Source organism: Euphorbia lathyris, chromosome 4 (assembly GCF_963576675.1).
Source record: "Euphorbia lathyris chromosome 4, ddEupLath1.1, whole genome shotgun sequence".
Lineage (NCBI taxonomy): Eukaryota > Viridiplantae > Streptophyta > Magnoliopsida > Malpighiales > Euphorbiaceae > Euphorbia > Euphorbia lathyris.
In genome coordinates, this window is record NC_088913.1 from 75,794,035 (window position 1) to 75,809,014 (window position 14,980).

Here is a 14,980-nt window from a genome sequence, read left to right on the forward strand (position 1 = left end):
TTTGCTAACAAAATGAATCTCAATATCTCTGTTTGTCAAATTTTAAAATACGAGACTGTCTTTGAAAATAGTCGAAACTGTAGAGTTTGCTTTTTGTACTTTCCATATATATATATAAATAAATCATTAGTTTTATGTATCATAGGTTTAAGTTATAATATATCAAATTAATTGTTATCTACACACAAATTAATTGTTATATCAAATTAACTGTTCGTCCTTGATGTTAAAATTGAATTATTCAATGTTATAAGACCATGAAAGGAAAACTAGGAATTAATAGGATATTTTCATTTTTTGTCAATTTAAATGGAAACTAAGGTTAAGTCAAATAAGAATATACATAATTTACTAGTGATCATTCATTATTTTTGCTCTTTTGGGTTTTTTTAGAGATTTATTTCAATTAACGAGCCATTATATGTATAGTTTTAGATAAAAATATTATAGTAATTTTCAAATACGGTTTAAACCAGGCCAGGTATTTAACTATATAGTTGTTATATGAAGCCATAATGTCAAATGTGTTATGAACTTGTTTACTTCGAGCTGAGCTTATCTATTTATATTGATTTTGAGCTGTAGAAGTTGATTATGGATCATAGAACGGGTAGGTCACATGTCTCCTATTGATAAGAGAGTGTGAGCTCATGTATCGAGGCATGATATCCCTCAAGGTCATTTGACCTGTGATTCTTGGGATGGGAAGTGGTTAACAACTGAATTGTTGATTAGGTCTTGCGATGTTTTTCAAATCAAGCTTTTAGTACACCATTGTTTGACTGTGTTTTACACAATGAGGAGCTTCATATTCTATCTTCTAAAGGGTAGATTCGGGAATCTGTAGTTTCAAATGACAAGTTTATATTTGCCTGATATCGTTCTTTAGGATGAAAGGATGAAAAAAAGGCATTAGCTTCGATAAGCGGTATCCTTGTCATTTCTTGATAAGCTGTTGGAGAGGATTTGAATTATGGTACCTTTTTGGAAATTTATTAGGAAATAGAGGACTGGTAAGGAGGTTGTGCAGGCTCTTGACGTTTGATTTGCCTTTTGTCCAATGCTCATAAATGCAACTGTCAGGGCACGTTTTCTTGTGCTTCTAGGAGTATTTCGAGTTGATGGTGGTTTTTTTGTGCGTCGTGTGACATAGTACTGTGTTTTTTAGGGGTGCATGTCAGAGGAATTTAGTGCCTCTTTAATCATTACTGATAGATAATGACAATGATGGTGCTCGTTTAAAAGGATAAGGTTTTGTTTCGAGGGTTTTCTTCACTATCTGCTTTCGTTTTTACTTGGTTCTTCATTGACACTTTTCTCGGAAGTAAGTGTTTCTTCTATTTTAACTTTTTCTTTGCTTGCCTCTTTCTGGTTATGCCTCCTAAAAAAACAAAACAAACAAAACCCTAAGAAAAACTCTGAAGTGGATAAGTCTACTGGGAAGAAGTCGGGGAAGGTTTATTTGCATGCTGAAGAGCCGTCATCGATGTTGACTGAGGTGAAAATTAGATCGTTCATTGAAGGTTGTCCCGATCTTCAATAGATGGATGTTCATATGCTTCCCCCAGCTGTCGAGTAGGTACCAGCCGCTAAAGTTCCTTAAGTATTTATACCCAACATGTGGATATAGGGATGTGATTTCCTCTCATGGGAAGTGTGGAGGACATTCTGGCAGAATTTGCTCTCAGTGCTTCCTAGATCCCCCCAAACTCCTAAGTGGAGCTACTTGCTTTTACAAATATTTATCACGACTTCAATATCTCGTTGAACGAAGCCATATTTCGCCGCCTTTGGAGGTCCAAGTTAAGGGTCGTGGATGATCTTATTATTTGGGATATGGATAAGAAACTGATGAATTTCTTGACCAAGAAGAAGGATAGTTTCAAGGGGTTCAAGATAAAATGGTTTTTGGTTGGCTCCAACAAGGATGATCTTATTCTGGCGGCTTTCCCTAGGTAGTGGGTGGAGGGAGGAGAGGGTATTGTCTGAGGATGAGGAAAAGGTAGTGGATCAACTTATTTGGCTTGATCTGGCATGTGATTGTGCGGACATGATCCGGATGATAAAGACATACCTGCCATGTTGTGTAAGGGACCCGAATGGGGTGTTGTAAGTCACTGACACACCCGAGTATGATTAGCTCATTCAGGTGAATTTTACATGTATTGTTTTGATTTTACTATATATGTTGCATGTTTTTATCATGTCTAACTCGGATATCTGCATGCATGTTAAGATCTATTGTTGTGTCCTGAGGTGGGTCTGTCTCGGTAGATAATGCTGCATCAGGGAATGTGCGTGCTACCATGACATAACTAAGGGATCGGACCTTCTGCTCTAATGATGGTCAGACTAGGCCTGTCGTTAGTGGCAGTGGTGTTAGGACTTGTCTTGATCTCGACGTGCCTTCGTTTAGCCAGGCGGCAACTTCTCTGGCTACTAATTCTTTGATCTTGGAATTTTCTCCTTCGGGGTCTGAGGTTGTTCCCATCAAGCTTGAAATTGTAGGTGACACTCAGGAGGAGGAGGTGATGATTTGCATGGCTGAGGCGGCTAATGGTCGTACAAAGATTTAGCAGCTAAGGGAAGAAGTGGTGGGAGAGTGTCAAAATAACCTATGGTGGAAGGCTGCTTATTCCTTGATGAAGAAGAAGGTCTAGGAGCGGGAAGATGACTTGCGTAATGAGAGTCGCTCGCATGCAGTGACGCAACAGGCATTGTATAAGGAGTTTTTGAACTCCCAGACTCTTCAGCGTTCCCAGGCTGATTTGAGCAGATGTCTCTTCAATACTTAACTTTAACTCGACTGATATTGCATTTGCTGTCAACAATTACCAATTTGTCCATTGTCCTACTAATGAGCATTGGAAGAGTGTCAAACAGGTTCGTCGCTATATTCAGGGCACATCTGATTTTAAAATAGTCATGTATGCTAAACCTATAGATCACATTCACTGTTACTCTGATAGTGATTGGGAGGTGTCCAAATAACAGAGGATCGACTGTTGCATTCTGTGTTTATCTTAGCACGAGCATTGTTTCCTGGTAGACTCGCAAACAATCCACAATTGCTCGATCCTCCACTGAAAGTGAATATAAAGTGGGTGCCAATGTTACAGCTGAACTCCTATAGCTTCAGTCTTCGCTCTCGGACTTGGGATTTCCACTCCAGACACTTGTCTAGCTTTGGTGCGACAATGTTGGGGTCATTTATCACACTTCAAATCCGGTGTTTCATGCTCGAACGAAACATGTTAAGCTTGATTATCATTTTGTTCCTGAACAAGTTCAATGTAGCCTTCTCAGCGTTCGCTTTATTTCGACTGATGATCAAATTGCGGATAGCCTAACTAGGGATGGCAACATGCAGTGTACCCGCGGGTACCCGGCACTACCCGACCCTAATGGGACTACCCGTACCCTGTATAAAAGGGTATGAGATGGGTATGGGATCAAAATCATTACCCGTTAGGGTAATGGGACGAGTATAGGAATACCCCCTAGGGTACCCGGTACCCGTCATAAAAAAAATTATATTAATAAATATTATTGTTTTTTAGATGTAAGACATGAAATTTAAACCCAACCATTTATTTTTTAACAACTGAGTGATACCACTAAGCTACTTTATTCTTATTAATTAAAGTTCAATTTATTCAATTTTTAGATTGATGATTTATTAAATTTATAGTTTGTTAAATTTGTAATATTTTTTATTTATTTATTGATTCTTAACGGCTAAGGGTACCCGCGAATTAAATGGGAAGGGTATGGGATGCAAAAAGTATACCCGTTAGGGTAATGGGACGGGTACGAGTAATTAAAAAATAAAAGGGTAAGAGTTTGGAAATGACATTACCCGCGGGTACCCTACCCGTTGCCATCCCTAAGCCTAACCAAGAAGCTTGCAAGTGCCGCTTCACTATGCTTCACTCTCATCTTTTTGTTTGCTTTCGCCATCGGCTTGAGGGTAGTGTTAGAGATAATTCACAACATTATCTCTTAATTAGAATCTTTATCTAGCTAGTGTTTATATTTGTTTATAACACGTCTTGTCAATCCTAGTTATACACTAACTCATGTATTCCACTATATATACAACGTTTTAAGCCAATCCTAATCAGGGGAATTCATTAAACACAAATATTTCTCTATCTATCTTCATCGTATATTCAACAATTTGAAGATCATCTATAAAGTCATATGTTTTAGTATGTAAAATTAAAAGTTCTACACCAAAGTGTGAAAGATAATAAAAGTTATACACCACGTATATAATTTAACCATGCTACCTGATTTGGTTAGTTATATTACGCGTTTGACATTGCTTTTACGGACTATAAAAACAACTTTTTTTTTAATTAAAAATAGCTGTTAGTAAATATAAAACTACTTTTTTTTAAACAACTATTTCCCTTGATTAAATTTTATTTTGAAAAAAATAGTCATAATTTTATTTTTGAAAGGAATAGTTATAACTTTTAATATAACCATATTTCCAAAGAAAATTCCATTATGGACTATGGACACATCAATAGTGTTGACATGTACCTTGAATTATCAAAGAATTTGGTCATTCATACTGTTAGATCTAATATTATTAAATTTAAATCTTACAATACTTTGAAACTCCACACTAAAATTTTAATAAAGCTAGATCTAAAGGTGAATGATAAAATTCATTTGGTTATTAGAGTGAATATTACTGATGGGCCCAATATTATTGAATAATACTTACAATATTATCTTCATATTTATAAGGGTTAATTTCAAAACTAAATCTATGTCCTTTCACATTTTCGTAGATCAATACATGTGAATTTTTTTGTTCCAAAAATAACCATGTGTTTTTCTGTCATTGGCAAATTCGCGGCAACTTTCTTAATACCGTAAAAATGTAGGAGTATTTTTGGAATTTTTTTTCACTCTTTTTTTTTTTGAAATTCTAATATTTTCTAAAATACCACCAAAATTTTGAAATTTTAGAAAAAAAAGGTAGTAAGACGAAGAAAAAGTAAAAAAAGTCAATTATTTTTTAAAAAAAATATCCTTGCATTTTAATGGTATCAAAGGATTTGTTGTGAATTTACTAACACTGGAAACCAAAGTATTGTTTTTAGGGCAAACAAAACTACATGTATCAATATGCGAAAACTTGAAACCACGTTATTTTTTTTTTAAAATTAACCCTATTTATAATTCATTGATCCAGTGAATAAATCTCAAAAGACATTTTTGAAATAAATTAATGCAGTGCCTGTGACCAGTTTGTGGTCCACCAAAATATGCTTTCCCTGCGTTGTCCACCAAAAAGTCATTCAATTCTATCTTTTACCAAAATTACAGTTCTCTTGCAAAAATAAATAGTTACAAAGAGAACTAGAGATATATCATTCTCTTACTAGAACTGAACCAAAGAGACAATTGAATTCAGGATCATTCATTTCCAACAGATAATGGAATTCGGGGTTATTCATTTCCTTTTCTTTCCAAATTCCTTTATGTTACACATGTACGAACCAAATGTCCCCTTAAAACAACATTTATCATAAGATCATGTTTTTAATTTTCAAGTCACCATTTTTAAGCTTTTTTTTTCCTATCTAAACAAGATATGCATGATTTTAAGAATTAAAGTTGTTTAGAATATTGTTTCTATCGACTCTACTTCCTTGCTATTAAAGTGGTTAAAGTTAAATAAGTTTTATATTAATAAAAGATAAAATTGAATGATTTTTATGTAAGATTTTAAAGTTGAGCTATCATAATATTAGTAAGAATTTACCTTGAAAGGATGTAAATAAAACAGGTAATGGAAATTTAACCATAAGATATCGATTTTCAATAAAAAAAATTAAATCAAAAGTATAAAAAATGAAAAGGCTTGGATAAATTACATTAATGACTCCTGAATTAAAATGTAATTAACATTATAGCTTTTACTTATATCATTATAATAATAAAAGTTCAAATCAATAAAAAATTATGAAATGATAAGGAAAAAAAAATATTTCATCTTGATAAAAAAATTAAGAATATAGTGAAATTTATTTATATAATCATTTAGTTAAATTTTCTTAATCTATTTTTGTTGGTTTAAAAATAATAGCAATTTATTTATATAATCATTTAGTTAAATTTTCTTAATCTATTTTTGTTGGTTTCAAAATAATAGTAACGGATTGCAAGTGACTGTTAAAAACAAGCCAAATTGAGGTGTAAAAGAAGAAAAAAGATTAGGATGGCAAGTGAATGATGAGTGTACAACAACATGGGACCAAAATGACTTTTGGTGATAGGAAGGTAATAAAAGATAAACTCTTCTCCATCATAAATCATAATAGCCAACCTAAGCATGTGAATTTCGCTTTGAATTTCGCTTCCAACTCAAGCATTAATTCGACAATTTTACTACACTCCAATCCATTTCCCCCCCAATATCGGACCCCTCTTTATCAATCCCTTTTAATTTTACGGGGCGTTTGATATTCTATTGGGATAGAGATAAGGATAAAGGTTGAGATATGGACAAAGATAAATAGTTGGGATAAGGATCAAAATATAATTCGAGAATTATTATTCAATGTTTGGTACGTGGGATAGGGATAGAGATAAAATGATACATTTTACTATTTTAACCTTATTTAAACTATATAACATTAATTTGAGGGATAAGATAGACTTTTCCATCCTATTAAAATCGCAGGAGCTTATCCCACCTCCTTATCCCACCCCCTTCTGGGTACAGGATTTGAGAGATAAGAGACTTATCCCTCATCTGTCTCACTCTTCTATCTCACAAACAAACGCGGGATAACTTATCTCGTGTTTTTTATCCCTATCCCACCTCCTATATCCCTCATAACAAACACCTCGTTAGTTTATACTAACTTCTTTTGTAACAAGTGATGTAGCAAGTGAGTTCATCAAGCCTAATATGGAAGCAAGCCTAAACTCATAATAAATCTAACCTTGGTTCATCTCATGGGCAACCCAAAAGCCTGACCCGTCAGGCTCTGTAAACAACCCAATTCCACATACATCCAATCGGGCCGGATCACACGGGATTAAAGGTATTCTAATATCTATAAATACAACCCTCTAAGTCATTAAGTAAGGGGTTCAGACTCTTTTTCCGTCTCTACATACTATTTTTTTTATCTCTCTAACTTGATCGTCAAAGTATATTCACACTCCTAGTGCAGGTCAGATCGTCCGAAAGGACTTGCAGACATAATCTCCGTACCTCATCATTTGGTACGGTGAGTATGGACTAGAACACTACTTGTCCTTCACTACAATCAAGAAAGCAAAATGGTGGGAGCTCCTCCTTCTGGATATACTCCCTCGAAGGAAATTGTCGGAACTAGCGAACAAGCAAAAGACAAAAAAGATAACACTTCTCTCGACAAGAACCTTAAAAATGGAGTTTTCGACCATATAGACTCGTATGGTAAAGTCATAGACCTTGCTGCGAAGCTAATGGAGACTCTCTAGAGTTTTCAAGCCACACAAGCTCAGTAGATTGAGACCTAGAGCCAGATGACCGAGGCTCAATAATCCAAGAGGATAACCGAAACTATTTCCTCCACCGAACAAGAAAGACAATCAGCTAAATGACACTTGGGAAACAAAGTTCCAAAGGTTCTTAGACAAGAAGGACTTAGGTGGAGTCATTGGGGGCCAGGTCACCTCAAGAAAAAAACCCTTGGTCCAACGGATCATCGAGTCTAGTTTCCCACAAAAATTGGAAGACCCCCAACTTGCCCATGTATAAAAGGTATTGAATATCACAACGAATTAAGGCACTACGTTCATGAGTATGATCAATTTATACTCCAAGGAGGAACACGTCATTTGTAAAGTTTTCCAAACGACCCTGATGGGAGTTGCATGATATTGGTACATGAGATTGGAGTCTACGTGGATAAACTTTTTTGACTTAGTGAAAGACATGTTCATTGCTAGATTTGTAGGGGCCATAAAGGCTATGCGGACTAGTTCCGACCTAAATGATGTTCTCCAGCGCACAACCAAGTCCCTAATAGGCTATTTGGCCCGCTTCCATCATTGTTTTGAAAAACCTCTACAATAGGGCTTATAAATTGTCATCTTTTTTTTAGCACACCCTTAGACAACACATTGAATACAAACTCTTCACTGATATTATCGATAACAAAAATATTCCTTCAGCCATTTCCATTTGTTTATTGCATATGAGTATAATTACCAAAGCATACATACCGAACGGTATCAACACTTCCTGTGATACCTTGCGAATGCAAGCAACCGAGTCATCAAATTCTATATCAAATGATGTTAGCACTCCTAAAGACACCTCGTGAATAAAAACATCATACTAAGTGAAGAGGACCTACAAAAGCAAAATTTCCAACAACGAACACATCACCGTGCTCCCCTATAACCCCCCATCATACTAGATGTTCAAGGTCAAGAATAACCCCCAGTCAATCATCAACTGATACATCTCACTCTAGTCTTGACACTAATAATTGTTATGACCATTTTGTTGGTGGTACAAGCATGCCTTCCCCACATGAATAACTGGATGGTCGAGATTTGAAGGAATGATCCCAATCATCCCTGAAGAAAAACTCCTGAAATATTATGTTTCTTGGCTGCAACGATTCAATATAGGTAGGCCTACTTTCGTCTAAGTCCGAAAGAAACGAATACCACCACGACAATCCACTAGCCCCTCGACTCTAAGACATCGGGGACTACACATAAATAGTGGTTTCTCTTCCAAATAAAGTTTTGTGCCTACAATAGAATTCGAACTTGAAATTTCTAATTTAAACGCGCTTAACCTCTTAAATCAACCTTAATTGATACTCAATTCAACTTTGTTTAATATCAATAAAACAAATAAAAAAGAAAAATAAATCATTTTCATGAGGTGAATAAATGTTTTAGAAACTCCAATTAATGTGATTTTTTATTATTATCAATCAATATAATTTTCAAGAATTTAAAAACTTGGTTGTTTCTTCCAAAAATGGTAATATGATTCTTTATTATTATCAATCAATATACGTTTCAAGAATTAAAAAAACTTGGTTGTTTCTTCCAAAAAAAAATGGTTGTTTTTGGATAAGAAGGCCAAATTCATTCATGTCAAAAAAGAAAAGAAAGAAACATAAATAAAACATGAGTCAAAGGAAAAAATGAAACACTTGCATACCATATTTACTCTCCAATGTCGCTTCTTAACATAACAGCGAGGATGAAGCTGTAAAAGTAAATAAAATAAATTCTTAAAGAAAAAAACAGAGAAGAAAAGAAGCCGCGAAATCAAGACCGTTGAATCAGACAAACATATCGAAATTTGCTTGTAATGTGGACCCAAACTTCCTCTATCCATCCAACAACATCTTCTCTCCCTTTTCTGTAAATAATCTCAATCTCTGCGAAAAGTTCTTAATCCGCTCCTCTCTCTTTTTCAATCCCTCTTTCCCTCCATTAAAATTCCTATTCTTCCCTTCATTTTCCTTTTCTCCTTCTGCTCTCTTTCTTTGACTCTCAGATCGAGAGTTCCACCTCCCGCAATCAAGGTGCGTACTAATTTTCAATTGCTTTGGTTTTTGTTTTTCCCAGATCTTAGTTTTCTGATTATTGTCAGTATTCAGATCTTAGTTAGTCGAGTTTTAGCTGAGATTTGCTGATTTCAGTTGCCGCATTACTATATCTGTTGCTTTCAGATCGGTTGCAGAATTTTATGTCAATAATACCCTAACTCGAAATTTTACCTTCTCTGAGCTGCAAATGATATTTGTTTCAGTCCAATATTCAAATTTTATTTCTCTTTTATCATTTATTTGAAGTAGTTAGGCATGTACAAGTGAGAAAACTGTTTTCAGTTAGGCTGATCTAGGACTTGGTATATACTAAGGTAAAAGAATATTTTGGATCTAAGATGTAAGATATGTGTTTTTGCAGTTGCAATGTCTTTCACTGGTACCCAGCAGAAATGCAAGGCCTGTGAGAAGACTGTATATCCTATGGAACTTTGTTCTGCAGATGGTGTTCCATATCATAAGTCTTGCTTCAAGTGCTTCCATTGCAAAGGAACTTTAAAGGTACTAGTTTTTTTTCCCCTAATTTCTGCTCCATTTATGTAAAAGAAAGGACATCTAGTCGCTTAAGTTATGTCTCGGGTTTGTATATGCAGCATATGTAGATGGTGGAATGGTGTAATAGTACTTATGTTAGAGATTAACTCTAGGAGGGAGTGTTTATCATTTATCATCGGTATTCAATTTAATGTCATTCTTCAGAATTTTGGAACCGGATTTAGTAGAGGGAAGTTGTTATGTTGTGTAGCCAATTTCACCAGTTGACTTATATGTAGTGTAATATATTTGAGCTTAACAGGTTGCATAATTGATGTGTTTTCAGCTGAGCAGTTATTCGTCAATGGAAGGTGTTCTATATTGTAAGCCTCACTTCGAGCAACTATTCAAGGAAAGCGGCAACTTCAATAAGAATTTTCAATCACGTATGTCTCTTGGTGTTGGGTAGCCTTAATTTCCTAGTCACAATTTGTGCTAACTTTTGTTTTGAACCCGTTTAATCATGATTCGTTCGTTTTTAACAGCTGCAAAGTCAGCTGAGAAGCTAAATCCTGAATTCACAAGATCACCTAGCAAAGCTGCAGGCATGTTTTCTGGGACACAAGAAAAATGTGCTACTTGTGGGAAAACTGCTTATCCACTTGAGAAGGTAAGATCCCATGAACGTTTCCAAAAGATCTTGCATGCACTTATCCTAGTTTTCTTCAATTCGAGATTTTTCGTGCTCAAACACTTTGTTTGATTGGATTTTTAGCAGCTTAGAGAAACAGCAACATTGCTTAATGCTCCTTTTTGCACAAATATATATGCTGAAAAGATAAACCCTTAAACGTTATGAAGATTAGAAATGACTTTGAAAGTACAGTAAAAAATTGAACTCGCGTATCTCCGTGATTGAAATGCAGCAGTGCCTATTTGAACCTAATTGACTATTGAAGTTCAACTACTTGGCAGATCTCTGTTTTCAGTCTCTGCCTTTCCATTTTGGGCCTTGCCAAGAATCGAGTCTTACATCACAGTTCTTTTCCTATTGGATGCGTAACTACTTATACTGCTTTTTTTAATGGTCTAGACATATAGGATGTCATCTTCTCAAGTGAAGCTGAACTGTTAATGGTTTCGTAAGGGTAATGTTAGATGAATACCACAGCTTAGTTCTGATTTTACACTTGAAAATGTAATTTTTGCTACACCAAAGGAAATGTATTTTTGAATCGATGTCTGGTATAAGTGTCGTGAGGTACTGGAGATTACAACTTGGCCGTTCTTGCTTGCTCTTTGATTAGTCCGGTGCCATTGACTGGCCAACTGGGCTATGCCATGGCTGTGTTTACCTCTAATTTTGTTATGTAGCAGTATACAATTCATTATAAGATGGTCTGAACGGGTTGATCGGAGTCTCTTTTTGCACATAGTAGTAGTTTATGTTTATACTCGTCTGATGTTTTGCTAGTCAATTCATGATGTTTACTATCCGAACATTGTCGTATGGAACTATAATTGGGGTTTGTTCGATCGAAAATCCTGCAGGTAACAGTGGAGAGCCAGGCTTATCACAAGTCATGTTTCAAATGCTCTCACGGCGGCTGCTCTTTATCTCCATCAAATTATGCAGCACTTGAAGGTATTTTATACTGCAAACATCATTTTTCGCAACTCTTCAAGGAGAAGGGGAGCTACAATCATCTTATAAAGTCTGCATCGATCAAGCGAGCAGCAGCCGCAGTACCAGAATCCTGATTGCCTTGTCGTCATTTTCATATCTATGTGTGTGGTTTACTATTTTTCGGTGTGATTTCCTTCGGATCTGACTTCCATTAAGAGGAACTGATAAACGATGATCCCACCTCCATTTTTGTTTTGAATCACTACTCTGTTGCGTATATTCTTGTGTTTGATTTATCAACGGGAAACATATACCGAAGTTTGTAAAATGATCTATGGAAGGCTTAGATTGATGGTTGCTGTTTGTTTCAAAAAATTTGGTGAAGTGTTCATAATCTAATCATATTTCTCAGCTTCTAAGTGTTTGTGATTTGTTTGTATGATTGATGTGCATTGCAATATTTGAAATTTCCGCACTTTAAACAACTTCAAGACCAAACAGTTGTTTTTTCAAAGTTGAAGTGATCATTAGATTTTAATGAATAAATTTGGGGGCTAGAGATGTATTAGGTCATTAAATTAGTATAATCCTATATTCTAGTATGGAATTTTAATTATTATATTTGTTCACATTCTGAGCCGTTTATTTAGGAATTCTACTTTATTCCCTCCATTATTAATAATGGACATGTTCCCAACTTAGAACTAAAATAATAATTTTAACTGCAATTTCAGAAGCACTATTCAAGTTGTCAACTTTTTGAATTTATTTTATTAAATCCTTAAATTTTATAATGAAATTTATTAATTTCTTAAGGGCGTGCACGAATGACGAAGGGTGACAAAAAAAATGATAGTATTATAAAATTTATGATTAGAAAGTTGAAAACTCACTGGTCAGAATTGGATTTTATTTTTGTGATTTAAATTTTGAACTGAAAGCTCAAACTATTGCGATTTTTAGTTTAAAAGATTCTAATATCATGTTATGAAATCGTTTAAATTAAAAGCTCAAATTTATAGTTAAGATCCAATCTAGATTTTATATCATTTCTAACACATCATAAGATCAATTGGATCAAATAGTCCGAGAATTCGAGTTTTGACCTCGTTAATTTATAGAACTAAAAACATATGTATTAATGGAATACAATTTTCCCTCCCTAATTGAAAACTATAATGAATGAATGTTTTGTTTTACAAAAATTATATTAAATATTAAGGATAAGGTGTAAAATTACTCTTAACGTTTACAACCAAGAATAATTTTATCATTAATGTCTAAAATGGTATAATTTTACCCCTAATGTTGGCAAACAAGAGCAATTTACCCATGTCGTTGATAAATTGGATCAATTTGAGAAATAATGCATCAAACTGTCTTATCGGTCATGAATCTTGTAATCTACACTTCATATATGCGTCACTATACCACTAATTAGCAATAGATCACAAACATATGATTAGACGTGAAAAATATTAAAAAGAAAAAAATAAAAAATATATTGTATTTTGTGCAAGTTGGACAAAAAAAATTCAAATATTTTACGGAATTTAAAAATATTAATCTCTAATTCCATTATTAAATAAAAAAAATATAATTTTTTTGAAAAAAACAATGAATATGCAATTGGTATAGAATAAAGAACAAAATATTATTTTCATAAGAAAATATTTAATTAAAATTATTTATAAATTTAATGTTAAAAAAAAAGGAAATTAGGATGCATTTACAAATGGGTTTCTTTTACATAATTTTATAAATATAATAATATTTATTGTTTATTCAATATTACTAATTTAATTAGTATAATATCAAGTATGAATTTTTATTTTACAAATGTCAATTATATAAATGGTTTAATTAGTAAAATGGTGGTGGAAATTATTAACCCCCAAGACATAATTCATAATATTTTATATAAAGTTAGAGATAAGTTTTTAATTATGAATTTCCCCCTTTACAAATAGTGTAAGGTTTCCTCTCTTTTTCTCATTTTGTTTTCGTTCAGTTTGCTTCACTACTTGTATTGATTTGGGCTAAATTATGTATGCTACTTGTCATGGGTCCGATGTGGGCTCAGCTCTGGTAAAAGAGATTTTAATCTAATTAATTTTTGGGCTTTTACATCAAATCATAAATTACATACTATTAAAATTAATTTTAAATAGCTCACTTGTTTTTTATATATACCACAAACAAAATATGATTTTAAAAAATTAAATAACAATTATAAAAATGTTTGTCTCTTGAGGAGTTTTTTTTTTTTTTTCTATAAGACAGTTTCTTCTATTCTTTTCTTTCTCGGCCGATCTGGTTTCCATGCATGTGTTAAATTGGTATTAGCTTGGTCATAGAAAAGGACGATATACGATGAAAAAAGGATATAAAATCCTTTCTACCATGCCCATAATCAACAAGCTGATCATCCAGGTTTTTAGAAAAAAAGTGTGGAAATTAATTGTTCCTTCTAGATTTAAAGATTTAATTTGGCGCTTTATCTCTTCTTACCTTCTAACTAAAACATCTCTTAAAGCCAGACAAGTTCCAGTCTCAGATGTTTTCCTTCTATGTGGTCTCTTTGATGTTCTTGTTGAGTGTACAACTGCAAAACAACTTGTTTGTAGTAACTCTTTTTTGCTGACGAGAGTAATTTTTAGCGCCATCGTTTTTTTTTAATCTGTGTCATACCCATTTGTCCATTGCTTCTACTTCCCCCAACTCGACAACTTGTTAGTTACCCCTTGCCTCTGGTTCGCTTATTTGTAATATCGATGCTATTGTGTTTCCATTGTCTCAACATGTTGGATATGGTTCAATCTTGAGAAACTCGGTTGGTTTTGTGTTTGCTGAAAATTACAGGCTTCCTTATATTTCTGATGTGTTGATTGCCAAAGGTTTTAGTGTAATGAAAAGCTTTAAGCCCGATAAAGGCAAATGAGTTTCAAGATATCACACTTCAATCAGATTCTCAACTTTTAATTTAAGCTATCAATTATTAGGAGGATTCAATCTCTATGTTTAGTTTAATTGTTAATAACTATAAAAACTATTGTAAAAGCTATCCATAATTGATGTGTTCAATTTATTAGCCGATCTGCGAATCATGTAGCTCAAATTTTAGCTAGAACGACTGATTCTGAGTTGGATTGTGGAGCTTGAGGTGTTGTCCCTCCTCATTTTCTTGTTTATTTTTTGAGAACCGATCAATAATATTATTTCCTTTCTTCTTAAAAAACACCCTAATTTAAGATACCTAACTGGAGAACAACAATGAGAG

The 14,980-nt window shown here is 33.9% G+C and overlaps 1 protein-coding gene across 1 annotated transcript; it reads left to right on the forward strand.

Moving 5' to 3' along the window:
* The first annotated feature begins 9,375 nt into the window (after window positions 1–9,375).
* Window positions 9,376–12,114, forward strand: LOC136227319 (LIM domain-containing protein WLIM2b). The gene is made up of 5 exons (XM_066015963.1): window positions 9,376–9,575; window positions 9,961–10,100; window positions 10,420–10,519; window positions 10,619–10,743; window positions 11,625–12,114. Exons 2-5 carry the CDS (start codon window positions 9,966–9,968, stop codon window positions 11,832–11,834), a joined length of 570 nt encoding a protein of 189 aa, XP_065872035.1. The 5' UTR covers window positions 9,376–9,575; window positions 9,961–9,965; the 3' UTR covers window positions 11,835–12,114.
* The last annotated feature ends 2,866 nt before the right edge of the window (window positions 12,115–14,980 follow it).

What these genes read in the sequence shown, in the direction of transcription:
- LOC136227319 (XM_066015963.1), top strand. Translation starts at nt 9,966, where the DNA reads ATGTCTTTCACTGGTACCCAGCAGAAATGCAAGGCCTGTGAGAAGACT. An exon ending in CAATAAGAATTTTCAATCAC is followed by an intron (nt 10,520 to 10,618) that starts GTATGTCTCTTG and finishes CGTTTTTAACAG; the next exon opens with CTGCAAAGTCAGCTGAGAAG. An exon ending in CTGCTTATCCACTTGAGAAG is followed by an intron (nt 10,744 to 11,624) that starts GTAAGATCCCAT and finishes AAAATCCTGCAG; the next exon opens with GTAACAGTGGAGAGCCAGGC.